Raw genomic sequence first — 24,588 nt, 5'->3', positions numbered from 1 at the left:
CCAGGAGATTCTGATGCAGCTAAAGTTCAAGAACGACTCACTTCTAACAACCCTGGGAGACAGGTGCTATTCTTTTTTTTTTTTTTGCAGCACGGCATGCAGGATCTGAGTTCCCTGACCGGGGATCAAACCCACACCCCCTGCAGTGGAAGCTCAGAGTCCTAACCACTGGGCCGCCAGGGAAGTCCCCAACAGGTACTATTCTTATGCTCATTGTACAGAAGAAGCCGAAGCTCAGAGAGGTTGACCTGCTCCAGGTGACATGCCCACTAAGTATCAGAGGTAGGACTGAACCAAGCCACCAGCCACCAGTCTGTCCTCACAGCCCCCACACTGGACCCTGATGGTGCAAAGCTTGTGAAAGATGCTCAGGAATTCCAGGTCGCGTCAGTGATTGTGGCCCCAGAAAATGGACGGTACGCCCCTCCTACCACAGTGGGATCTGAGTGCAACGGGGGGCTCCCACCCACTCCCAGGGCCCCGCAGGCACAGCCACAGCCATTTCCAACCCTTTATTGGGGCTCTGTCAGCCCCAAATAAATATAATACATTAAACCCAGAGCTGAGGGAATCGTGCACCCCGGGAGGTGCCCCCCATAACCCCAGCCGAGCACAATAAGTTAGTGGGGGGCCTGCCGAAGGCCGGGCCAGTGCCCTGGCGGGGCAGGCGATGGCAGCTGGACTCACACACGCTGGTCTAAAGTGCATCTCGGTTCTGTGGTCCCCATGTCTGCGTGGCCCCTGGCCGGGCCACCGGGAGGGGTGGGCGGGAGGTTCCCGGCGCTCACACCGAGCCAGCAGTGGCCACCGAGCCTCTGTGTCCATCTGTCCATTTGGGGGGATGGCCGAGTGACCAGATATCCTCAGGAGAAGCTGTCGTCGGACCGTGGCTGGGAGTCGAAGGGAGGGTCTGAGATGGTGATGCCTTGATGCAGCTTCTCCAGCGAGAACTTCATCTGGGGGAAGAGGTGGGCAGGGTGGGGGATGAGTGCTGGGAGGAGTGATGCATCCCCCAACATGCTGCAGCTGAGGAGCTGGGGAAAGTCCAGAGAGGCCAAGGTCAGCCTGTGCCTCTGCACCCCAGCCATTCTGCACCCAGTTTTACTTCTCATAGGCAGCAGGTGGAAGGGGCCCAGGTGGCCTGGGTTCAAGTCCTGGCTCTGCTACTTACTGGGTAACCTTGGGCAAGTCCCTTAACTGTCCCAGGTCCCTCAGCTGAAACGTGGGTCAGTAACATACCTGCTTCACAGGATTAATTCAGGAATCTGACGGGTGAACGCCTAGGACCTGGCACACAGGAGGTGCTGGGTACACGTTAGCTATTCTTATTCCCTGCCGTGCGACCTTGGGAATGCCTCTACCTCAACGTTCCTGTCTATTAGATGGGGGGTAACAAGAGCACCCCCCTCGGAGGCTGGCCATGAGAAACAAATCAGTTGGTCATTTTAGCTCTTAGAACTGCCCGGCTCAATTGGTGTCTGCCGTTAGCATTAATTTGTGCAGTCAATCCCATGCCCTTGGCAGTTTGAGAGAGGAAAATAATCAGAATTGAACTGAGGATGGGAAGGCCCTGACCTCCCTCTCTCTGAGAGACGGGACCCCAGTCTCAGTGATCCCTCTCCCCTGTCCTGCACAGCCCTTTCCTGCATGAGCATCTCCCTCTGAGCATGATTTCAGGGTGCAATGAGGCCCCTAAAGGTGGGCCTCAGCATTACGGTCCATAGTGACCAGGAATGATTTTCACCATCACCCAGCAACGTGGGCTCTGATGCCCTTGGGCACCCAGCCAATGCCAGATGCTCCCCAGCGCCTGGCGCGTCTGTGCTGACACCTCCCCCCACCACATTTACTGAGCACCTGCTTTGCGGGATCTCACTAACAACAGTGAATGCAGGTGAGGTGTTTGCATGAGCTGGGCACTACTCAGATGCTAATTCCTTTAATTCTCACAGCAGCCTTTGAGGTAACATAGATTATCATCCCATTTACAGAGGAGGAAGCCAAGGCCCCAGTGGTGAAGTCACCTGCACGAGGTCACAGGTCAGAATTTGAACCTGGCCGTCTGAATAGATGCTGCCAGCGAATTACAGTGGTTGTCTGGGGCAACCCCTTCTGGAGATGAGATCCCAATAACCTTTGGAGAACCTCTTTCCCACCCTCACGTGACCCCTTAGTCACCTCATAGGCGGGGAGGGGTTCAGTGACCAAGCTTTATCTATCCCTGGCCACTATGACTGGTTCAGGGATGGGAATGTGACCCCAGTATCCAGTAAGAATGAGCTCTTTCCTTTGGATGTTACCCTGGAACTGTAGGTACCATATTGGCCATCCTAGGATGCCCCAAACAAAGGCAACCCTGGGGGTGGGCAGAGTCCAGAGATGGTAAGAGAGACTGATTCTTACTACTATTGAGCGGCTGGATCCAGCCATGCCTGAAGTCGGACATTCCTGGACTTTTTTCCCAGGATGAGAACCAATAAATTCTTTCTTCCATCCCACTGATTTTTCCAGCAACCCTGGGAGGTAGGGACTATGAATGGCTTCCTCATTTAACAGAGAAGGAACGTGAGGCCCAGATGCATATGCCGCATCTTGGGATTTGAATGCAGGATCCCGCAGCCCAGAGCCGCACCTCGTCCAGGAGCTCCACAGAAGCCCGCAGGATCTGCCTCCACTTGTGCACCTCGACGCTGTGGAACTGCTTCTGCAGGGCCAGGATCTCCGCCCACTCCGTGGCCGTCTGGGGGAACTTGCTGTGGGGGATACAGGGCCTGAGTGGGGTCTGGGCCTCCCCCGACCTGCCCAAGCTCCCAGCTCCCTGGGGCTACCCACTCACCCCTTGGCCAGGGCCAGACTGTGCCAGGACTCGAAAGTGTGGGCTGTCCTCTCCAGGGACCAGAGGCGGTAAAAGAGGAGGACGTTGAGGGCAATGAGGACGATGAGGCTGGGGGGGGAGGTCAGAGGTCAGGATTCAGGATACCAACGTTCCCACAAGTGGGGGGTCACCCACGTGACCACACCTTGAAGGGGTGCCATGATTCGCCCTCTTTTCAGAGGAGGAAACTAAGACTCAGACAGGGTGAGTGACATGCCTAGGGTCACACAGTCCATAAGCAGCAAAGTCAGGGTTCAAACCCAGGCCTGTCTGATGCCCGAGCCCTCAACTGCTGCTCCAGTCCACCTCGCTGGGGGAGCTGGGGGCACGGAGTGAGGACAAGGGGCTGAAGCTGAGGGTGAGACACAGGTGAGGGGAGGGCAGGACGCAGGACCCTACCTCACACAGATCCTGAGGAGGCAGAGAGGGGGAGACAAAGAGATGAGAGCCGCCCAGCCGGTCCTGGCCACCCCCGACCCCGGCAGCCCTGAGCTGAGCGCACCGCACAGCACCTCACTGGACTGCTGCTATTGGCAAACTGAGGCCCAGAGAGGCTGAACGTGTGGCCGATCTCTCACTGCCCAGGGTCTGCGGGGAGCATGGATCTCACTTCCACTTCCTCAGAGCACCGTGCCCCTAGCCCCGGCCTCTGTGCACGTCCGTCTCCCCGCCTAATCCCCGTGGGGTCTCAGCTCAGAGGCCTCTGCTTTCCTGGGAAGCCTTCCCTGACGGCCTACCTGTCCGGCCTGGAGGAAGCCTTCCCTGGCCTCCGAAGGCTTCCCTGTCCCCTCCGCCCACGTTTCCTCCATCACCACCCCATCCCTCTGGTCTGGTGCCAGGTCTCCCCCCAGGGCTGCTGGTCGCTACTGTGTCCCTCGCATCACACAGCTCAGGGCTGGGCGCAGAAAACCTGAATGAAGTGTAAGTGACATTGCTCCTTTTGCACACCTCTCCTGGTTCACCTAATTCCGGCTCCCTTGGGGGCCTGCTCCTCCAGCCCCGGGGGCGAGGTCAGGCCCCTCTGACCCCGCCCCCCCCAGAGCCCCGAGGCTTCCCTCTCCCTGCAGGGACGACCTCGCCATGGCAGACTGAGCAGTACACCATGTGAGGAGCCCTGCTGGGCGCATCTCAAACGTCACCTCCTTCAATCCTCGCTATGGAGTGGGAAGCCCGTGCTCTCACGTGAGCAGAGACCCAGAGAGGCCAAGCACTTGCCCAAGCTCACACAGCCAGGGTGCAGATCCAGGCCTGTCTGACCCCCAAGCCCGGCCCCCTTACTCACACAATGCTGATGAGAACCAGGGCGCTGGGGATGCCTGCCCCGGGGCCCTGGTCCACGGACGGTTCCAAGAAGCGGGAGCTGAGGGAGCCTGCGGGGGAGCAACTCAGAGTCAGACAGACTCATCCCCGCTCACCCCACCCAGACCCCCAGCCCCTCCCCCGCACCCCCCCCCCAGGCCTGACAGAACTCACCTGAGGGGTGCATGCCAGCCCGGGCGCAGGGGTCAGGGTCCGGGTGCTGCGGCCCGTCACCGTGGGCCCTCCAGCTCAGGGGCCGCTTCCGCCTGCGCAGGCCGGACAGCAGCCCGCGTGCATCCTTCCCGCCTTCCTCCAGAGACAGCTTCTCGGCCTTGGCGAGCTCTCGTTCTGCAGACACGAGAGAGGGCCCTGCATGTCTGCGCCCGGCCAGGCCCCGACCCCGTCTGTGGCCCTGGCCGGACCCCTGTCCCCTACCCAGGTGGTGGAAGTAATCTTCGATGCCGCTCCACGAGTTCTTCTCAATGAGAGACTTCACAAGGCTCCAGGGCTGCTTCCGATAGCGGATCTCGGAGGACACTCTGGGGTCGGGGAAGGGGTGACGGGGTCAGGGTCTGGCTCCAGCCTTGCTGTCCCATTCCCGGGGGCAGCCTTCCCTCCCCGGATTCAGAGAGGACCCCTTGTCACCCACAGACAAAACAGACACCCCCCAAGGGTTCCCTGTGATCCCCACTCAGCCCGCAGCCCCTTCTCCGTCCACACCCACCACCTTGGCAGGTCTCCCGCCTTCGGCGCTGTCCCAGCACTGCCCACCCAGACTGCCATCCTAGCCTACACCTCACCCTCGAACCCCTTCCATCTTGCTGCTGCGTCCAACTCCACACGGGCTTCTGAGAGACATCTCAGCAAGTCCCAAGCTGAGCTCCGATCCTCCCCCAAACCTGCCCCTCCCCACCTTCCCCCCCAGTCAATGGCGGCTCCATCCTTCTGGTGGCTCAGGCCAAACACCTCGGGGTGTTCCTGACTTCTGCTCGCCTGCCACGGTGGCAACCAACATTCTGCAGCTGACTCGGGGTGGGGAGTCTGGGGCAGGGGCCCTGGGACCATCAGGGGGTCAGGTGGAGGGGCCGGGCCGCCGCTCACCGGAGGCGGGCCTTGTTCCGGGCAAGGCCCAGGATGCAGTAGCGGTGGGCAGTGTAGAAGTAGTCTTGGTAAGGGATGCCCTGCGTCAGCACCTCTGAGTCCACCACACACCCGCCTGCCTGCGGGCCGTGCCGGAACAGCGTCTGCGGGGCCAAGGGAGGAACAGGGAGTCAGCGCCAAGCCCCCCACCCTGGCCCCCGGCCACCCCACCCGCTGGCCACCCTGCCTGACACACCTGTGTCTCCACCACAGAGGCGCTCTTGGGCCCCAGCGGGTTGTTGATGGGAATGGTGTAGGTCAGCACTCGGCGCTGGTGGCACTTGCTGTCCCCGCTCCAGGGGCTCAAGGTCACGTCTGGAGGATGGAGGGGCAGAATGAAGATACCATTCTCCCGTCCTTTGCCCACAGGCTGTAGGAGACTCAGCTTTTCTGGAAGGTTCCAGTTCTCTGGGGACTTGCCCCCAAACCTGCGCCTCCTCCCTGCCCCCCACCCCGGTGTCTGCCCCATCTTCCCTCTGGATGCCCACAACTTCAGATGTTGATGATCCTCAGAGCTGGGACCTCTCTCCTGCCTACACTTCTCAGCCCTCCTGGGCCACCTCCTCTACCCCTGCAGCCCCAGTCTCCTCTCTTTACCAGTCCTGGCTTCTCCCCTGGGCCTCAGACCTAGGGTCCTGCGACCTCTTGAACACCTTCCCCTGGAAGTCCGCAGGGCCCCTCACACCCACTGGCCTCCGCATCTCCTCAAACACATCCCTCCTCACCCCACTGTCCTCCAGGCTTCCTGCAGAGCCCTGAGCCTCGTCCTGGACACTCCCTCCCCGTCTATTCACTGATCGCCTGAGCACTGTCCCAGTTCAGCCCATCCTTGTCTGTCCAGGGCCCCTCTTCAGCCTCCCCCTGAGCTCCTGGCCTCAGCCTCCACCTCTGGTCCAGCGGTAGCTTCTCAAAGCCAAGCCTGACCCTGTCCCTTATCTGTCTACAACACTCCATGGCTCCCCAGGACTGCCAGACAAAGTCTGAGCTCCTCAGTCTGATGTGCCAGTCTCTCCAGGATATAAGCATAGTTTGGGGGGACTTGAGTGCCCCCAACACAAGGCATAGTCTTACTCATTCTGCAGGGGATTCTACGTGGTTCATTTTCATCAATACAGAAAAAAGAAACAGAGAAAACTACCATCTGAGTAGGCCCTCCCCAACTTGAATCTCTTTTGCAGCCTCCCGAGCTCCCTGCTAGTCCCCTGGTCAGCCCTTCTGCCTGCCCTGGTGCTGTGGCTTCCCCTCTCCACACCTGGCCACAGGGGCCCAGCCGCAGGGGGCTTCTCCCAGTGCCAGCCTCCAGCCTCAGGATCTTTGCAGGTACCCTGCTGGCCTCCTGGATTCCTTCTCCCACCTCCTCCACTTTCCCTATGAAAGTTCCTCCTTCAGGCCTTAGTTTCAATGTCACATCCTTCCAGCAGCCTTTCCTAACACCCCCCAGAACACAGTCCCCTCCCTCTCTGACATACACACTTATCTGCCCGAGTATCTGTTTACTGCTGTTCTCACTAGATTCTGGAATTCATCTGTCCTGGTCTCTGCACGGGCCTGACAGAGTGCTCATTAACCCGTATTTATTAAATGCTTACTATCTGCTACTGTTCTAGGCACTTTTCTAGAATTAACTCATTTAGTTCTCATGAGACCCTGACAAGGCAGGTAACTAGTATCACACCCGCATCACACAGAAGAAACCGAGGCACAGAGAGGGTCCGCACCTGGCCCAAGGCCACTCAGCTGGTAAGAGGCGGAGCCCCTCTGGCCTCACGGACGCTGCTTTTAACTCCCCAGCCTGCCACACCTGATCTGCACAGCGGTGCCTGCCCGTCTCCTGGCCGGCCCCTCCTCACCCCCTCCCGTGTACCTTGGTCACCTCGGCCCCTGACCTGTGAACTTGCACTGCTGCAGGAAGCCCTGCAGGAAGGGCGAGTCTGAGAACAGCATCTGCTGGAGCCGCTCAGCACCCACGTGGAAGACGGAGTTGATGAGGAGACGACCGGAGAGGTCGGGAAGGAGGGCCGCAAGGTCGGCTGGGCGACAGAGAAGGACAGGGGATGAGGCTGCCTGCGTTCCTCGGCTTCCCTCTGAGTGACCGCTCCTCCCCACTCCCAGGTCTTGTGGGGTGCCTGGGCAGCCCCGTCCTCCTGGACCAGAGCGGACACAGACACGGAGCTACTCAGCCCCCTCCACCACAGGATGGCTTTAGGGTGGGCGTGTGCCCCAAGCCCAGACAATCAAAGCTACCACCATGGGTTCAAGGCGGAGCACACACATCTAGGCTCACGCACCTGCAGTCCCAGTGATGACAGGGGTGGGCCTGCTCAGTAGCTTGAGCTTTCGGCCCCAGTGACTGGTTCAGGGGTGGGTGGATGGGGGTGTATATGTGTCCCAAGCCAGGCCATCAGCCACAGTGATGGGCTCAGGGGTGGGCTTGCTCTCCAGTCAGAGCCAACCCTAGAGCTTTTGGTGCAGCCACTGGGAAAAGCATGCTTTCTCTCTGCTAGGCTTGTCTGGGGCAGGGCTGGGGCTCTTTCTGCCACAAGAGTAGAAGCTATCTGAGAATAAAGTTGGCACAGAGAAAATGGAAATGATGATGATGATGATGATATAATAACAGCCGACACTTACTAACTGGCCCAAACACTTTACCTGTACTAAGACATTCAATTCTCTCAATGACAACACTATGAAGTGGGTAGTATTATTGCTAACCCCAGGTGAGGAAAATTTTTAGATGAGGAAAATGAGGCTCAGAGAGGTTGAATAATTTGCCCAAGTCACACAGCTAGGAAGCAGTGTGGCCGGGATTTGAGCCCCAGCAATCTGGCTTCAGAGTCTATACTCTTATCCACCCTGCTAAGCTGCCTGCAAAGCAGAGCTAAATACGGACAGATTTCTACCAGCACCATTTAAACGCCTTATCTTATCTGCCTACTCTGTGGACTTTTCAGTCCCATGAGCCAGCGAATCCCTTGGTGCGGCCCGTGTGAGTGAGGTTTGTCACGTGTACCCAAAGCAAACGAATCGGCCACCTGCCTCACCTTCCTCCCCCGTGGATGAGGAGGAGTTACTCGTGTCTGTCAACAGCTCCTCGCTGGGCAGCAGATCCAAGGGGCCCAGGGAGGCGGGCCCATCAGGTGGGGCGGGCTCTGAGCTCGCGGGTTCAGCCACCGGGGTCACTGTCTGGCTGGAGGAGGCGTCTGGCTGTCTGTCTGTCTGCCCCTCCTTGTCCTCCTCTGCCTGCAGAGAAAAGCTTAATCCAGCCTTGTCCCAGCCTAAGGGCCCCTTGTGTACCCACATCCATCAGAAGGCTTTGAGACTGTAGGAGAACCAGTGCCGGGGAGGTCATGTGTAGCTCCTAGCTGAGCTACGAGGGGCCCTGGGGCCACCCAGACGAAGACTCCTCTCAGCCTCTCAGCCAGGCCTGTCTTGGATGCCTGGGCCATGAGCTTTCTTATGCCTGTCCTGTCCATGCCTTACCTGTTTGTATCCAACCTCATCCAGCCAGCCAGCCCTCTCTCGGCTCTTGTCTCTCCCGCTTCCCATCTATCTACCTGTCCCACCTTTGCCTGTCTCTCTCTTTCCCTACCTGTGTCTAGTCTCCTTGCCCATCTTCCCAGCTCCATTCCATCCCTCCATCCATCCCCTCACTTACCCCTCCAGCCACCTCTTCTCTGTCCATTCCCTCCCTGTCCCCCTCAATCTGTCTGTCCCTCTCTCTCCCCGACACCACCCAGCACCCTCCTCACTCCTCCACGCGCCTGCTCACCCCGTGGTCTGCGTCACTGCTGGCTCGGGAAAGGCTGGGGGTGATGCGGCCACGGCGCGAACCTGCCGGGCTCGGCTCCTGGCTGTGGTCAGCTGCCCCTGAGGAGGTGATGTCGCTCAGGGCGATTACATCTCCCACTTCCTTGGGGCTCCTACAGAGAAAGAGAGGGAGTGAGACCACTGCATCTTTGAGACCCCACACACCCTCCTGGTCTCCCAGACTTTGCACCCCCGCCTCAGTCCACCCAGGACTCCAGGAGCTCTGCACGCAGCCCCTGCTGTCTCCTCCCGACCCCCGGAACCAGCCTCCAGCCACCGACTCACCCTAGACCATTCAGCTGCAAGGGGCAGACATAGTCTTCATCCTCGCTGGTGAGGCCCAGCTCTGAGCCGTAGCACTGATGCACCAGGTGCCAGAGCTCTCGGGGACTCAGCGTCTGGGCAGGCAGGACGTTAGGTTGGCCTCCACCTTATCAGGGCCAGAGCCCTTCCACCAGCGCCCACCAGCGCCCACCAGCCCTCAGCCTCAGCAGTTCCCCTGGTGTCCACAAGGGGGAGCATGACCTCCCATCCCAGACCTCTCCCAATCTCACTCGGCACCCCATGGCATAGGAGCCAGTGTGCTCAGGAATTCTCCCTTAGGTCCTCACAAAACTTCCACAGCTACAGGCTAAAGTTCCCAGTTTTACAGAGAATATGAGGCCCAGGGTGGAGAACTCATGCTTGAGGTCAACTCTGGGGTTCAAACCCAGCCAGATTCCAGAGCCAATGCTCCCACCTGCCATGCTGTCCTGCCCCCAACTACTTGCCCAGGTGTCCTCAGAAGCTACCCATGGCTGGAGTGGCTGGATGATGCTGATGAGATACTAATAGTAATAACAGTAGCAGTAGCAGCAGCTGACATCCACTGAGTTGTTACCATGTGCCAGGCATTCTTCTAACCCTTTATGCATGCTAACTCAACAGGTCTTCAAAACCATTCTGTAAAGTAGGTGCTGATATTGTCATCATTTTAAGATAATGACGCTGAGGCACAGAGGTGGGTAATGTCATCCAATTAGGAAGTGGCCGTGTTGAGATGTGATCCCAGGGGGCTGGTCTAGCCCTGGAGCTAACCACTGGACTGCACTGCCTCCCACGAGCTGACATTTCCAAGCTCTTATTCTAGGCCCAGCTTGGGCGCTGTGAAGGAGGGACAGTCCCCACCTGACCAATGGGGTTCAGTGACTCGCACTCGGTGACGGGGCTGAACTCCATCCCCAGCAGTCTGGCTGCCCTTGCCCTCCTTGGAGACTTTGACACTGCACTGTCCCTCCCTCGGGCTCCTGCTCCAGTGCTCTCGCCCCTGAGGATGGCCATAGCTGGAGCCGCCCCTGAAGACAGGAAGTGAGTGCAGCCCTGCTGGAGGAGTGGGTTGGGGCCTTCTGAGGTGCTACAAGCCAGCAGTAGCAGACACTGTGTGATGCCTACCTGACATCTATCCACCCTCCCTTCCTGCCAGCAGAAGCCTGATTTGTTTGGGGTGAAAATCTTCCCAAGCCCCAGGGAATTATAACTGGCTTATATCAACTCATTGTTCCTTTGCCACATACCCAGCTTCCTGTGCAACCAAGGGTGATCATGTGACCAAGTTTTGGCCAAAGAAATACAAGGAAAAGTCTGCTAAAGGAGGCTTTCCCTTCCTGATAAAGGAATGCCCACTTTCCATCCATCCCTTTCTTCTTTCATGTTTGGGACACTTAACTGAGGGCATGACATCTGGAGCTGTAGCAGCCACCTGCAACCATGAGGCAACAAGCATGTGGACAAAGCATCAATATGCAGAAGGACGATGGTGTGGAATAATGGACAAGAGCTTGGGTCCTTGACGACATAGGGAGCCCTCAAATCTACCCTGGATTGCCTGCCTCCAGACCTCCTGTTACATGGGCATCAGTGTGATTAAGTGGACTCCAGAGCCTGACTGTAATGGGTCAGAATCCCAGCTCTGCCACAGAAAAGCATATGTGCCCATGGGCAAGGCTTTCCCTCTGTGCTTCACTGGTGAAATAAAGATACTAACCACACTGCCTTGAAGGGTGGCTGTGATGATTAAATAAGTTAATTCATGGAGAGCTCAGGACAGTTCCTTGCACCCAATAGCTCTGGTTAAGTGTTAGCTATTATTATGATCATCTGAAGTAATTCAGTATCTGTTTGTTTAAACCATTGTCTGGTTGGGTTTTCAGCTACTTGCAGCTGAATGCATGCTACATAAACTCATGCAACCACAGTGGGCATTCCAGGAGAGCCCACTCAGGGCTGACCCATAATAGACTATCAGAATGTAAAAAGTAAAAGTCTGAAATCCCTTACTCAAAAATCTTTGGTGTAAGACTCGATTCAAAATTAAGAAATTTGGGGATTTAAGAAAGATAATACACTGCCTATACTATAATACAGCACTAAAAATATCGATATTATATTTAGGATCCAGTAAGTACAGTGTATACCAGAGGTTCTCAAAGCATGGTCCAAGGATTTCTGGGCATCCCCTAGACGCTTTTAGGGAACCATAAGGGCAAAATTATTTTCATAAGTATGGTAAGTGTTACTAGTAGTATATCACTTGCCTTTTTCACTTTTATTCTCTCATGAGTGTACAGTGGAGTTTTCCAGAGACTATGTGATGTCATCATTGTTCTGGTGGCTAATGTAATGCATGTTTGTGTATCTTGTGTTTAAAAATTTCCCAGTTTCGGGACTTCCCTGGTGGTCCAGTGGTTAAGACTGTGTTTCCACTGCAGGGGGGCGCGGGTTCGATCCCTGGTTGGGGCACTAAGATGCCACATGCCATGCAGCGAGGCCAAAAAATTAAAGAAAAAAAAAAAGACACATTGAAAAACTTACTCTCTGTGGGAGGCCTTCCCACTGACCCACTGCACCACCACCTCTCCCAAGCCTGCCCTGCTTCTGTTCCTTTCTCAAACTCTGAGCACTTCAAAAAAAATTTTCCCAGTTTCAATTTCTAATACAGTATATATTGATAGATATACTCTACTTAAACAGAAGCTCTTTGGAGTCTATAATTATTTTAAAGAGTGTAAAGGATTCCCGAAACTACAGAGTTTGAGAATCACTGGTATATTCTGTACTGGATACTATAATATTATACTGAAGCACAACTATATTTAAGATTTACCCCAGTCATTCACATTATTATTTTTTGGTCCTGAAACATATGAAAAGTCCCATTAATTGAGATAAATACAGACCTGTGTTATACAAGAAGCACACGTGGTGTTTTAAGTTTAAATTAATTAAAACTGAAATTAAATTAAAAATGCAGATCCTCAGTCGCACTAGCCACGTTTCAAGAGTCCAACAGGCACGTGTGGCCAGTGGCTACCATATCGACAGCGCAGCACAAAACTCTGTTAGACTGCTGATAGGGACTGTAAACCATGTCAGCTCAAGTCAGGTTTTGCTTTACCAAAAACCTCCCCGTCTTTGGAGCATTTCTGATTTGCAGGTGGTGACTAAGGGGCTGTGAGTACGCATTTCTCATGGGCAGGGTGTGGCACCGGAGCCCGTGGCGGCCCCCTGCGGGGGCCTATGGAAGAGCTGCAGGCACATTGGGTCTGGTGCCCATGGAGAAGAGCTGGAGGGGTCCTCCAGTTCCCCGAGTCCTGGCATCCCTGGCTCCACGGTCCCCCCCACCCCAGCCCTCCCCCTAGTTCCCCTGCCCAGGATTCGCCCAGGCCCACCTTTTCAAGCAGTGCGTTCTGCCAGAGGCGGAAGATGAGGAGGAAGCAGCGATCTCGGGCCCCAAAGGAGGTGAAGAAATGCTGCAGAAGAGAGAGGGGTGTGAGCCCTGGGGGAGAGACAAGGCTGGAGGGAGGAGAAAGCTCCACCCGCTGCACCCTGTTCCCGGTTCTCCATGCTGATGTATTCATTCATCCCTTCACTCATTCCACAGAATATCTGTCCTGTGCCCAGCCCAGCACTGGATGACCCTGGAGTCACCACGATGAGGAGATGGCCCCGGGCCCTGGCCCCAGGGCTCACAGTCCAAGGCGGGAGACAGGGTCAGCCCAAACTGGCTGGGCTGCTTGGGGGAAGCCCAAGGCACATTCCCCGTCTCCTATGCCCGCAGTGGGTGGCCAACGGATCCCCTTTTGGCCAAGAAAACACAAAGGGAAGTCTGCTTGAAGTCTTCCCGCCCCATTTCCTTCTCCAGTCCCGTCTGGACCACTGGTGTGAGGCAGCCCCCTTGGACCCTGAGGCAACAATCATGATACATGGAGCATCAGGGAAGGCTTCCAGGTGGAGGCGGCCTCTGAGCTGATAGAATTTTTCTGTTAATACTATCCCTGAACAGCTGTTGTCAGGGGACAGACTGCAGGGCCTGAGACAGGAGCAGGTGCAGGAGTCTGGGTCAGAGACTGCAGGAGCCCACGCTGGGGCCGGGAGAATAAAGAGAAAGGGAAGATGAGAGAAGCTGGGTGCTGAGTCAACAGGGCTCTGGGTGGTGCGGAGGAGAGAGGAGCCGGTGAAGATCGGGGACCCCGGGGCCCCTGTCTGCTGGTCCTCTCGCTCACCTTCTCATTCTCCGTGCAGATCTGGATGGCGTTGGGGATCAACTTGGCCGTCTTTTCCTTCTTCAGACACGTCACTTCCTTCAACTGGATGGAAATCTGAGGACAAAAGACAGGTCAGAAGGGGCCAGGGCCCTGCCCGCCCTGGGGCCCCTCCTCGTCCCAGGTCCGTCAGCTCACTGTTGTCTCCCAGCGGAAGATGTTGCTGTAGAAGCAGATCCAGTTCTCGGAGAGATAGAGACGGCCCTGGAGGAGGATCTCGCGCTGCAAGGCACAGGAGTAATCTGAGGCGGCCGAGGGGAAAGACGGGCAGACACCCGAGTCACACGGCTGTCCTGGCCGCTGGGCCGGCACATGCGGGAGGGTCGGGAGGGCAGAGCTGGGAGCTCCGGGTCTGGCTGGCAGGGACTCACCCACAATGAGGCGTTCAGCTTCAGGGAGCTTGCTGAACAGTTTACGGAAGTCCTCATTCCGCTGCTTGTACGTGGGGCTCAGCATCTGGGGGAAGTTTGGGAGGTGAGAACTGGGACAGGGGGCCACACCCCTAATTCTGTCCCCCAAAGCTCCCAGCACCCCTCAGTCTCCTAGCCTGGGAGGAGTCTCTCTGAGGCTTCAGCGTCTAGCTCACCTCTGGCTCCTACTGCCTGTAACACAAGAGTAACCATAACGAGAGCCATTTACGGATTGCTACCTAAGCCAGGTCCTGTGCCACGTACCCACCGGTATCACTGACTCTCAGGGAACGTTCCCTTCAGTCTAGTAAGGTCAGAACTGTTTCTCAAGGAGACAGAAACCCAGAGAGGTTAAGCAACTCACTCAAGGTCACAGAGCATGTAAGCAGCAGCATAGGATGTGACCCCCAGGTCTGCTGACAGCAGCACCCACTCCGTGACTACTGCAGCCAGGGGCCCCTGGCCCAGCACCTGTCCCCCTCCCTCTCATCCCTCCAGCAAGGCCCCCGGCCCCGATACTCACACTGTACCAGCTCTGCATCTTCTGTAAGAGAAAGGAATGGAGTCAGAATGAGCCCCGGGGTGCCCCTGCCCTCCCACCCCTCCCCCCCACCGCACCTGGGCTTGCACCAACCGACCTTGCTGTTGCGGATGAAGTTCCGGCTGCCCAGGCTCTGGGTGCTGGGTGTCCCGGGCACCCCACCCTTCTCTGAGGAGCTATCTGACCCCTTCTCCACCATGGTACCCGGTTCCGGCTCAGGTGGGGGTCGGCTTGGCGGCAAGAGCTGAAGCCGCTTACGGAGCGACGGGGAGCTGCTTGGCGTGCTCCGGCCAGAGTGCGGGGTGGTGCTGCGGGAACAGGAGGAGGGGCATGTGGGGAAAAACAGGCTGGGGTGGGGGGACAGGCCGGCGTGGGGGGCCCACCCATCAGCCCATTGATCCCCACCTACCCACCCTGCTCCACTTCCTAGCCATGTGACCCAGAGCAGGCCCCCTAGCTCCCCGGGCCTCGGTCAGTTCATCTGTAATCCAAGGGTGAGAAATGCATGCTCTCTTCTAGTTGTCTGGAGGGTTAAACAAATCAGTACATGTAAAGGGCTTCTAACAGAGCCTGGCACATAGTGAGCTCTCGGTAATGCCTGCTGGTCTTAAAATTAACTTATTCATTCATTCATACAGTAAATATTTATTGAACAACCACTTTCCACTCAGTGGCTTGAGCTAAAAACCTAAGCGTCTTCTTCTTTCCTCCTCACCCCTCATTTTTCCTCTATTAGCAAGTCCCACATGGTCCAGCTCTCAAATCTCTATTATTTCTATTTGGCCCACCTCCCCCTGCTCCAGCGGCCTGGCCCAGCCTCCATGCTCCCCCCTCCTGGACATCACAGTAGCCTCCTCCCTGCTCAGGTCAGGGACCTCCTGGCTGAGTCCTCCCCCCCTGCATTCGACTCCAGGTGAAGGCAAGGTCCTCACCGCCTCTGCTCAGGGGCCAGTTCTCCACGATACCTTCCCTCGCCCCTCCATGTAAACCACATGCCCTCTCCCGAGCCCCCTCCCTCTTCATCTCTCTCCTCAGCACTTCTCCCGCGTTTCAAATCCTCCCCCACCAGGAGGTGCACTTCACAGGGGAAGGGGTTTTTGTTCCCAGCTGCACCCCATTGCCTAGAATGAGGCCTGGCGCACAGCAGGTGCTCCGCAAGCTTGTGCCCCTGTGGACTGAATGAGTGATTGACCCCCCCCGTGCCCCCCACCCTCCAAACTTGGATTCCACCAAGTGTACCACTGGCCCAACCCTCCGCAGGCTGAGGCCACTGCAGATCTCAGCTGGACCACTTCCCTGTGACCTTGGGCAAGTGTCTGAACCTTTCTGTGCCTCAGTTTCTTCTTGAGTATAATGGGGATAACAGCAGTATCCACCTCCCAGGGTTGTCTGGAGGACATACATACATGGAGCCCACCACCTGGAAGGTGCTCTGGTTGATTAGGGACTCTCAGACTAAGATGGAACACGCAGCCCTGCCGCCACCCCAGAGCACTTGCTGCCAAGGTGCCACGCTGACCCCTGCACAAACACCTCAGCCTGGTATTTGGAGCCCAAACGGACACCAACCCCAGTCAGTCACCCCTAAGTGCACATGGAGCACCCGCCCTGCACCAGGCACTGGGGACACAGGAGTGGGCAAGGCAGATGCAACACCTGCCCGCAGGGACCTGACATTCTGATGGGGGAACAGAGACGATCAGTAAGAGATCATATAAATAAAGATGATGATCTCAGACACTGGTCAGTGCTGTGAGGCAGCGCTGCTCACAGGGGCAGCAGCAGCAGTGCCTGGAAGCTGTCAGAAATGCAGAGTCTGGAACCTACCGCACACCTCCTGAATCAGGAAGTGTGGGTGGGGCCCAGGAGACTCTAATGCATGTTCAAGTTTGAGGACCACGGAGATAAGGAGGGCTCAGTGGGTTGGTGTGCAAGGCACACTTGAGCTGAGCCCAAAGGACAAGGAGCAGATCTGGCAAAGGGCCGGGGAAGACTGTTTTAGGGGCAGGAACAGTGAGTTCGGCACAGGACTGAGTTTAGCAGGTCTGAGGAGGAGCGAGGTGGCCAGTGGGGCTGGGGAAGGAGGACAGGAGGCCACAGGCCCACCTGCAGGCCCTCTGGGCCCTGAGCAGGTGTTCAGGCTTCACCCTGACGGCCCTGGTGAGCTCAGGAAGGGTTTAAAGGCGGGGTGACCACACTCCTCTCTTGCTTCATCTTCCTGCCTCTCTAGCCCGAAATGCAGACCCCTCCTCCAGCTATCCTACTCTCCTACAGCCTCAGGTCTACGGGAGGGCGCCTGCAGACAAGTCCGACACACACAGACAGGGCCCAGCCTGCGCCCCCAGATCTTGCTCCTTGGCAGGACAAAGAGGAAGTGCTCGAGCCTGACAGCCCGGAGGCTGCCCAACCAGGCAGGCTGCAGCAGAGGGAAGGGAGGAGCCCGACACGGTGACATGGCTCAGGGACTTGGAAGAGAATGGGGTTTTGTCACTGCAGACACCTCACCTCCGGTTTCCCAGGCCTAAAGAGGCCAACAACTCCCTCTGGTCAGAGAGGGGCAGAGGCCTACACAGGTGTACACAAAAGGGAACCTCGATGTGGCTCACACACAGCCACTGTCACAGGCAAACTGCAGTTCCCCACAGTTGTAAGAAGTCTCCCCTACCCCTCACCCCCCATACACCCTGCAGTAGTATCACAGGTATATTACAGTCACACACAAAGCCACAGAGTCTCAGCACAGTCACACACAAGGACGCCACAGCCACACACAAAGTCCCAGAAGTTACACACACATGCGCGTGCATGCACGCACAACACACACGCAGCTGCAGAGGGTCACAGAGACAGAAAACCATGCAAAGTCCCAGGTACATTCACACATACGGGCACAAGAAAGTCTCAGAGGAGACTTGAAAGCAAGTAACATTCCCACAGTTACAGAGAGAGCCACACAGTGAAAGAACAGTCACAGAGGACCCCAGCTAACATGTGCACAACCCAGGTAAATGAAGTCTAGGGTCAGCTCAGCTCTCATGGCATTCCCCATCTGGAGGGGAAGCCAGAGCAAAGACCTGCTCTTACGTGGCAAGGGATGGACATGTCAGCTGCTGTTTGCTGACTGACAAGAGAGCCCTGACACTCACACAGCCATGAAGGACTTGGGAAATACGCAGCCCCGGGAGGTCGTGGACACATCTCGATAACAGAGTGGCTAGGTACTGAAATCATGCATTGGGACATGCTTTATAAACTGTAACAGGGGAACAACATCAGTTACTATTATTGCTCCTGAGAGTCAAGGGTACACCCCAGGTCTCAGGAGGGAGGGTCCCAGGCTCACTATGAGCCACAAGGGGTCTCTCTCTCACTCACACAAAGCCCCAGAGGGTCCCAGCTGCTCACATGGAAGCCCAGGCACGTACAATGTCATGAAGGGACACACACAGGAACTTTCACACAAAGATGGAACCAGAAATAGATAAAAGGTACAACCCCAGAGGGTTTCAGTCATACTCAACGAGCCCCAGACACACAATAATGTCACACATGGACACACACAGGTGACTTACATTTGCACAAAGAGCTAACAGGTTCAGAGGCAAATTATAAGCACACAGACGCAAAGGGTCATAGCAGCAAACAAAGAGCCCCTGATACATGCACACACACACTACAAAGTCACAACTGAACACACAGGCAACTTACAGTGACACTTGGAACCACAGATGGTATCCCAGATAAATTCACACACATGCACACAGCCAAGGAGGATCACAGCTGTCTGCACATTAGGAGACTTAGACACATGTACACACACTCCAAAGTCACAATCAGACATGCATAGGTCTGACGGGATGAGATACATTACACACACACAACCACGGGAGGTCACAGCCACGCACACAAAGCCCCAGACCCACACTACAGTCACAATCAGACACACGCAGGGAGCTTACAGCAACAAATGGAGCCACAGATGGAATTCGAGGTAAATCACACACACACGGAGCCAAAGAGGATCACAGCTGCCTGCACACTAGGAACACAAACACGCATACACACTTCCAAAACACCTACAATGCAAAATCTAAAATACTCTGGGCCCAGAGAGTAGGTCAATTCCGTGCCCACGACCCCAGAGGATCTCACACACGCGGTCGGCCGGCCAGCCACGCAGCAGCCCCCATCCGAGCAGCCCCGGGACCAGCAACAGATCACAACGGCGGGAGGGGGCCCAGACCGGGAGAGTTTGCTCCCGGGCTTGCCCCGGGCTCCGGGGCCTGGGGGCCCGGCCGGAGGGGGCTCGTCTGCGTCCTGCCTCGACCGCAGGCCCGAAGACCTGGGTCAACCTCGCGCACACCCCTCGCCTCCCAGACAGAGGCGAAGGAGGCCCGGGGCGCTCCCGGAAGGCCGCGGTCCCCCCCCCCGGGATGAGGCCGGGTCCCCCAGCCAAAGCCCCGCCAAGCCAACGAACCGGCCCCGGGGGCCTCCTCGCCGCCAGGGCCCATCCCCGAGTGCACCCATGGGCCCCCAACGCCTCCCTCCCCTCCCCCTGGCCGGCCCCCGGTGCACAAGCTCCCGGACCTCGGCTGCTGCCGCGCCACCCCCAGCCGAGCCCGAGGAGCCCCCTCCCCCCCGACCTCCTCCCGACCCTCCCCCGCCCCCGCCGCGGTCCTCACTCGAACATGGATGCGGAGCGGCGGGCGCGCCCAGCCGCAGGGCAGGGCCGGGCCCGGCTGAGCGTCCCCGCTGGGCAGGCCCCTCGCCTTCTTCGGCCGCCGCCCGCACCCGACCCCGCCGCCCGCAGCCCGCCGCCCGCACAAAAGGCCGGGGCCGCGGGAGGCAGCCGCAGCGTCAGCTCCCCCTTCCTGCCCCCGCCCCGTCGCGTCACAGCACCGCCCCCAGCCCGAGGAAGGGAGGGGGGGGGAGGGGAGGGGAGGGGGGGAGGGGAGGGGAGGGACCGGCCGAGACGGGGAGGGGCGGCGGGGCCTAGATGGAGAGAGTCAGATACCTGCAGGGAGAAAGGGGCCGCAGGGAGGCGGGAGAGCAGGAGGTGAGAGCGAGAGGGGGCTGGCCAAGGCGAGGGAGGGACGGCGGCGACAGAGCGAGGCCACAGGGAGAGGGACGCGAGAGGGAGAATTAGAGAGGGAGGGACGGGGCGCTGGGGCAGGAAGAGCGAGACAGAGATGGAGAGGGGCGGCTGGGACGCCAGAGCACGGAGAGAGCAAGAGAGAGGAAGAGAAACAGACAGAGGCTCTAAGGAGAGAGACAGAGAAGTGGACCGGGGAGTGGGAAAGACAGGAGAAAAACACAGACTTGATTAAAACACGACACCGCCATGGCAGCTAGAGGCTTGGGCACAGGCCCGACCCGCTCCCCTGGTACCGGGAAAGGGGTCCTCGGCTCCAGTGAGGCCCCAGGCTGGGAGCTCTCCGCCCCCCCCCACCCTGGGCGGAACCTGAAAGGTGGGGTGGAGCTGGGGGTGGGATGGAGATTCGGGGAAACGGAGGGGTTGCGGCTGTGGGTACGCAGCTGGCGGGAAGCGGGTGGGGCTCTAGGCCACCTCCCTCTCCGCATCTCTGAGCCCCCGCTGTCGGCCCCCGGAGGGCCCAGCTCCTTGTTCTCTGGGGACCCCTCTTGGTCCCAGCCCGCGTCAGCCAGCCCGAGTTAGAATCCAGCCTCCCTGGCGCTTATCTGACTATAAGCAAGTCACCTAGTCCTGGGGATCCTACTAACTCTGTGGTCAGGACTTTCCCACAGGACAGTGGGGGGGGGGGGGCTGCCCTTTTACAGAAGGGGAAGCCTGGCCTCAAAGATGGGAAGTGACTCGCCGAGGTCACTGTTGTTGGACGCAACCCTCCCGTGACGCCATAACCTGCGCCTGTCTCTGCAGCGGCTGCCTGAGTTATCAGCTGCCTGAGTCTATCGGTGTCCTGGACCCCTTGTCCGAGAACACAGACATGGGAGTCCCACCTCGCAGCTCCTGGCCACGGGCGCCCCAGCACAGAGACTTGCTCCCCGCTCCTCTCTAGGACAGGCTGTTCCTAGATGTTGATAAAAACTCCATTCCCGGGCTTCCCTGGTGGCGCAGTGGTTGAGAGTCCGCCTGCCGATGCAGGGGACACGGGTTCCTGCCCCGGTTAGCGAAGATCCCACATGCCGCGGAGCGGCTGGGCCCGTGAGCCATGGCCGCTGAGCCTGCGCGTCCGGAGCCTGTGCTCCGCAACTGGAGAGGCCACAACAGTGAGAGGCCCGCGTACCAAAAAAAAAAAAAAAAAAAAAAAAAACTCCATTCCCATGGCTCTCCCACCCTACACCCCCTCCCTCCAAAAAAACCCACGGTCTTTTCCATTTTGGTGGATGGCAGGCCCCAAACTTCAGTTTTTCTTGACCCTCTCTTTCCCTCACACGCACATCCAGTCTCTCAGCAGACCCTGTGGGCTCCACCCACAAAGTCTATCCAGAATCTAAACTCTGCTCCTCCACTGCCCCCACCCTGGCCCAGCCTCCATCCTCCCTCCTGGACCATCACACAGCCTCCTCCCTAGACTCCCTGCTCCCATCCCGCCCCTACAGTCTGCTCCCCACACACAGCCAGAGGGAGCCTGTGAACTGGTGTCAGGTCAGGGCCCTCGGGGCTTGGAGCCCTCCCGGAGCCCCACCTCTCAGTCCCGCTGAAAGCAAAGTCCTCCCCTTGCTGCCTAAGAAAGACTCCACTCTTACTTCTCCTCTGGATCCCCCTTGCTCACAGACTCTAGCTACCCAGCCTCCATGCTGTTCCTCTAACTCCGCAGACACATTCCTAACCCCAGGCCTTTGCACTTGCTTTGCCTCTGCAGGGAAGCTCTTCCCCCCTTCTTCCCATGACTGTCTCTCACGGTCAGATCTCAGGGTCAGATCTCAGCCAGGCCTTCCCTCCACCACCTCCCTTTGTCTCACTGTTCTCTTTCTTTGTATTTCTCTTTGCCTGTTTCTTCTTCTGAAATACTTTAAAATTTTTAATTAGGGAATATTTATTTCAAACAGGAAAAATACAAGAGTCATCTCGGTCCCTACGAAGCATATAGGACATCAATAGATGTGGACATTTTGCCATTTTTGCTTCAGATCCTTTTTCTTTTTTTTAAAGAAATAGATGATTACAGTTACAGTTACCAACTCCCCATCCCTCTTTTTTCTGTTCCTGCCCCCCAAGGTACCCCCTGCCCTGAAGTTGGTGTGTGTTCTTTCTGTACATTTTTCTATCCTTTTTCTGCATCAATATGCATCCACTAACAGTATATCCTATTACTCAATGTCTTCTAAAAAGATACACAATTAGGCTCCTACTGTATCATTTTGCAACCATCACTGTTTCTGAGACTTCTCCACGTTGATACACAGAGCCCTACTTCATAAACTTTAACTCTTATCGAATGTTCATTGTTGGAAGAAACCACAATGGACTTTTCTATTCAAGGCCAATGTAGTTCTTTCCTCTTTCCTCCTATAGCCTTGAACCTCCCTGTTCCTGTCTCCTTGTGCCAGAGGTAGTGTTTCTTTGCAAAAGTTTTGTTTAAACTTTTTTTTTTCCCCAAGAGTTGCAGCAGGAAATACCTTTTACATTGGTTTCCAAGTACACACTTAAAAATACGGTCAGCCCTCTGTATCTGCAAATTCCACATCTGTGGATTCAACCAATCAAGGGTCGAAAAAAAATTTTTTTTTAATTGCAGGAGGGGTACACTTGAAACTAACACAACATTGTGAATTAACTACACTTCAATTTTTTAAAATTGGTACATAATATATTAGTTTCAGGTGTACAAAATAATAATCTAATATTTGTATAAAAAAATTGGGGGGCTGGGGAGGGATAAATTAGGAGTTGGGATTAATACTATATATAAAATAGATAAACAGCAAGGACCTACTGTATACCACAGGGAACAATATTCAATATCTTGTAATAACCTGTAATGGAAAAGAATCTGAAAAAGAATAGATATATATGTGTATGTATAACTGAATCACTTTGCTGTATACCTAAAACTAACACAACATTGTAAATCAACTATACTTCAATAAAAAAAAAAAAATTTCCAGGAAGCAAAACTTGAATTTGCTGGCTGGCAACTATTTACATAGTATTTACAACAATTTACATAGCATTTACACTGCATTAGGTTTTATAAGTAATCAAGACGTAATTTAAATTATACAGGAGAATGTGAGTAGGTAATATGCAAATACCACACCATTTTATATAAGAGATTTAAGCATCTGCAAAGTTTGGTATCTGCAGAGGTCTTGGAATACCCCCATGGATACCGGGAACAGCTGTATATGTAATGTCACAAAATTTGTAGGAAGCCACACTTGTTCACTGCCTCATACAGTGTGTTATTTTCTTCTTCTTTTTTTTTTTTTTTTTTTTTTTTAACACTGTTATTTTCGATTCTCTCCTGATTCTATTTGGGAAAAAGTGTTGATTGCTGTGTAGCAATTGCAGCAGTCCTTAAATGGGTCATGACCCACAGTTTGAAAAACACCAGGCGGGTCAAAAGAGAATGTTTGCCTCTGGTCTTAGTAAGCAGTGCTCAGCTGAGCTCAGTTGGTTATCTCAACACATATTCCCAGCTGCAATTTTTATCTGCATCTATTTCACAGCTTCCAGTCAGGCCCCTGTGGGGCTAAGGCCACATTCTAACTGACCTTCAGCTCCCCACCGGGAGCGCCAGCCACAGGGAACCCACTCTGTGGGTCCCGAGAGAGAGAACCCCTTTCCCATCCCACCACCCAGGTCTGACCTGTCCTGGGGCAAACTCTCCAGGTCTGGGGTCCTCGGCAGCTGCAGGCGCTGGGGAGGTGGGGTGCAGGGGGGTGACTCCCCATCGCTGGCTGGCGTTATCTGAATGGAGGGCACCTCTGGGAGCCTCCAGGGCTTAGAGGCCAGGCCCTGGGCCCTGCCACCCTGTGGCTGCTGGCTCTGCCACTCGGCTGGGGGGAGAGGTGAGTCCTGGGCACCACCGTCCTGGGTCAGCAGGGGTGCGCAAGGCAGCAGGGGCAGGAACTCAGCCATGGGGAGAGCTCTGCCTGCCCAGTTGGGGGTCTTAGTCTCTGGGGGAGAAAGAAGAGGTGAAGAGGTGAAGGGGAGAGTTCCCATGCAATCCCTGCCCCTCCCACCCTCTCCCTGCTGCTCCTGCGAGAGGAGGGGTGAGCTTGAGCTTCAGAGCACAGTGTGGGGATCAGAGAGGTCTGGGTGGGATTCCCACCTCTGCCAACATCCTCCTTTTCGACCCTGAATCTCAGGTTCCTCTCTGGAAACTGGAGATCCTGATAGCGACATCCTAGGGTGTCCGGGCAGTGTCAGGGAGCTCTGACAAGTGTAGGGCCCAGCCCAGGGCCCGGACCACAACAAGCGGTCAGTGAACTCTGTTCATGCCCCTAGACTGGGGTTTATTTTTTCTGAGAATTCACCAAGGCCAAGCCCTGGGTGAATATATACCCACCACCCCAGCACCCTTCCCCACACACAGGGCCAGGAAGGAGCCAGGCCTGAGTGGGCCCTAGAGGCCCTTGGGCCTGAGTAACGGCTGATCAAGAGGAAAAGAGAGGCAGAATCCAGGATTTCCCTTCCCTGTTTGCTCAGCAATTGCCCCTCCCAAGACACACAAAGGGAGGGAACCAGGCCAGTTCCTGCGGTTGTGATTATGATCCTGGAGGCCTCCTGGGTCTGGGGAGATGAGATTAGTGTCTGTCTGTCCTCACAGCAGTACGTGGCAAGGGCTTCTTGGCACCCAGCTGCTGGGGATAGAGGGAAGGAGGACCCATGGGACCCAGAGAGGGTTTCCCCAGGTTTGGGAGGACCCTGACCTTCACAGGCCAGGCCTGGACCCCAGAGTCCTTCCCAGGCACCCCAACGCCCCTACCTTATGGCTTCCTCCTCCTTCC

General features: G+C 56.3%; 1 protein-coding gene across 3 annotated transcripts; it reads right to left on the bottom strand.

The window, feature by feature from the left end:
* Positions 1–499: 499 nt before the first annotated feature.
* Positions 500–23,716, bottom strand: GRAMD1A (GRAM domain containing 1A; the record flags this gene model as incomplete). Of its 3 annotated transcripts, XM_079723818.1 has the most annotated exons (20): positions 500–956; positions 2,633–2,753; positions 2,837–2,944; positions 3,275–3,286; positions 4,158–4,245; positions 4,349–4,522; positions 4,610–4,713; positions 5,276–5,418; positions 5,511–5,629; positions 7,201–7,344; positions 8,356–8,554; positions 9,084–9,234; positions 9,407–9,519; positions 12,829–12,909; positions 13,663–13,758; positions 13,840–13,943; positions 14,073–14,157; positions 14,635–14,655; positions 14,750–14,960; positions 23,445–23,716. In XM_079723818.1, the coding sequence occupies 20 exons, from the start codon at positions 23,714–23,716 to the stop codon at positions 864–866; spliced, it is 2,439 nt and encodes an 812-aa protein (XP_079579944.1). In that variant the 3' UTR covers positions 500–863. The 3 variants fall into 3 exon arrangements, with proteins under 3 accessions (XP_079579944.1, XP_079579942.1, XP_079579943.1); XM_079723816.1 differs by lacking the exon at positions 3,275–3,286 and having other exon boundaries at positions 7,201–7,374; XM_079723817.1 differs by lacking the exon at positions 3,275–3,286.
* Positions 23,717–24,588: the final 872 nt, after the last annotated feature.

Source organism: Hyperoodon ampullatus (genome assembly GCF_949752795.1).
Source record: "Hyperoodon ampullatus genome assembly, chromosome: 18".
NCBI classification, from domain to species: Eukaryota; Metazoa; Chordata; class Mammalia; order Artiodactyla; family Ziphiidae; genus Hyperoodon; species Hyperoodon ampullatus.
The sequence above is the reverse complement of the archived record's forward strand: the minus strand, read 5'-3'. Positions and strand labels throughout refer to the sequence as shown.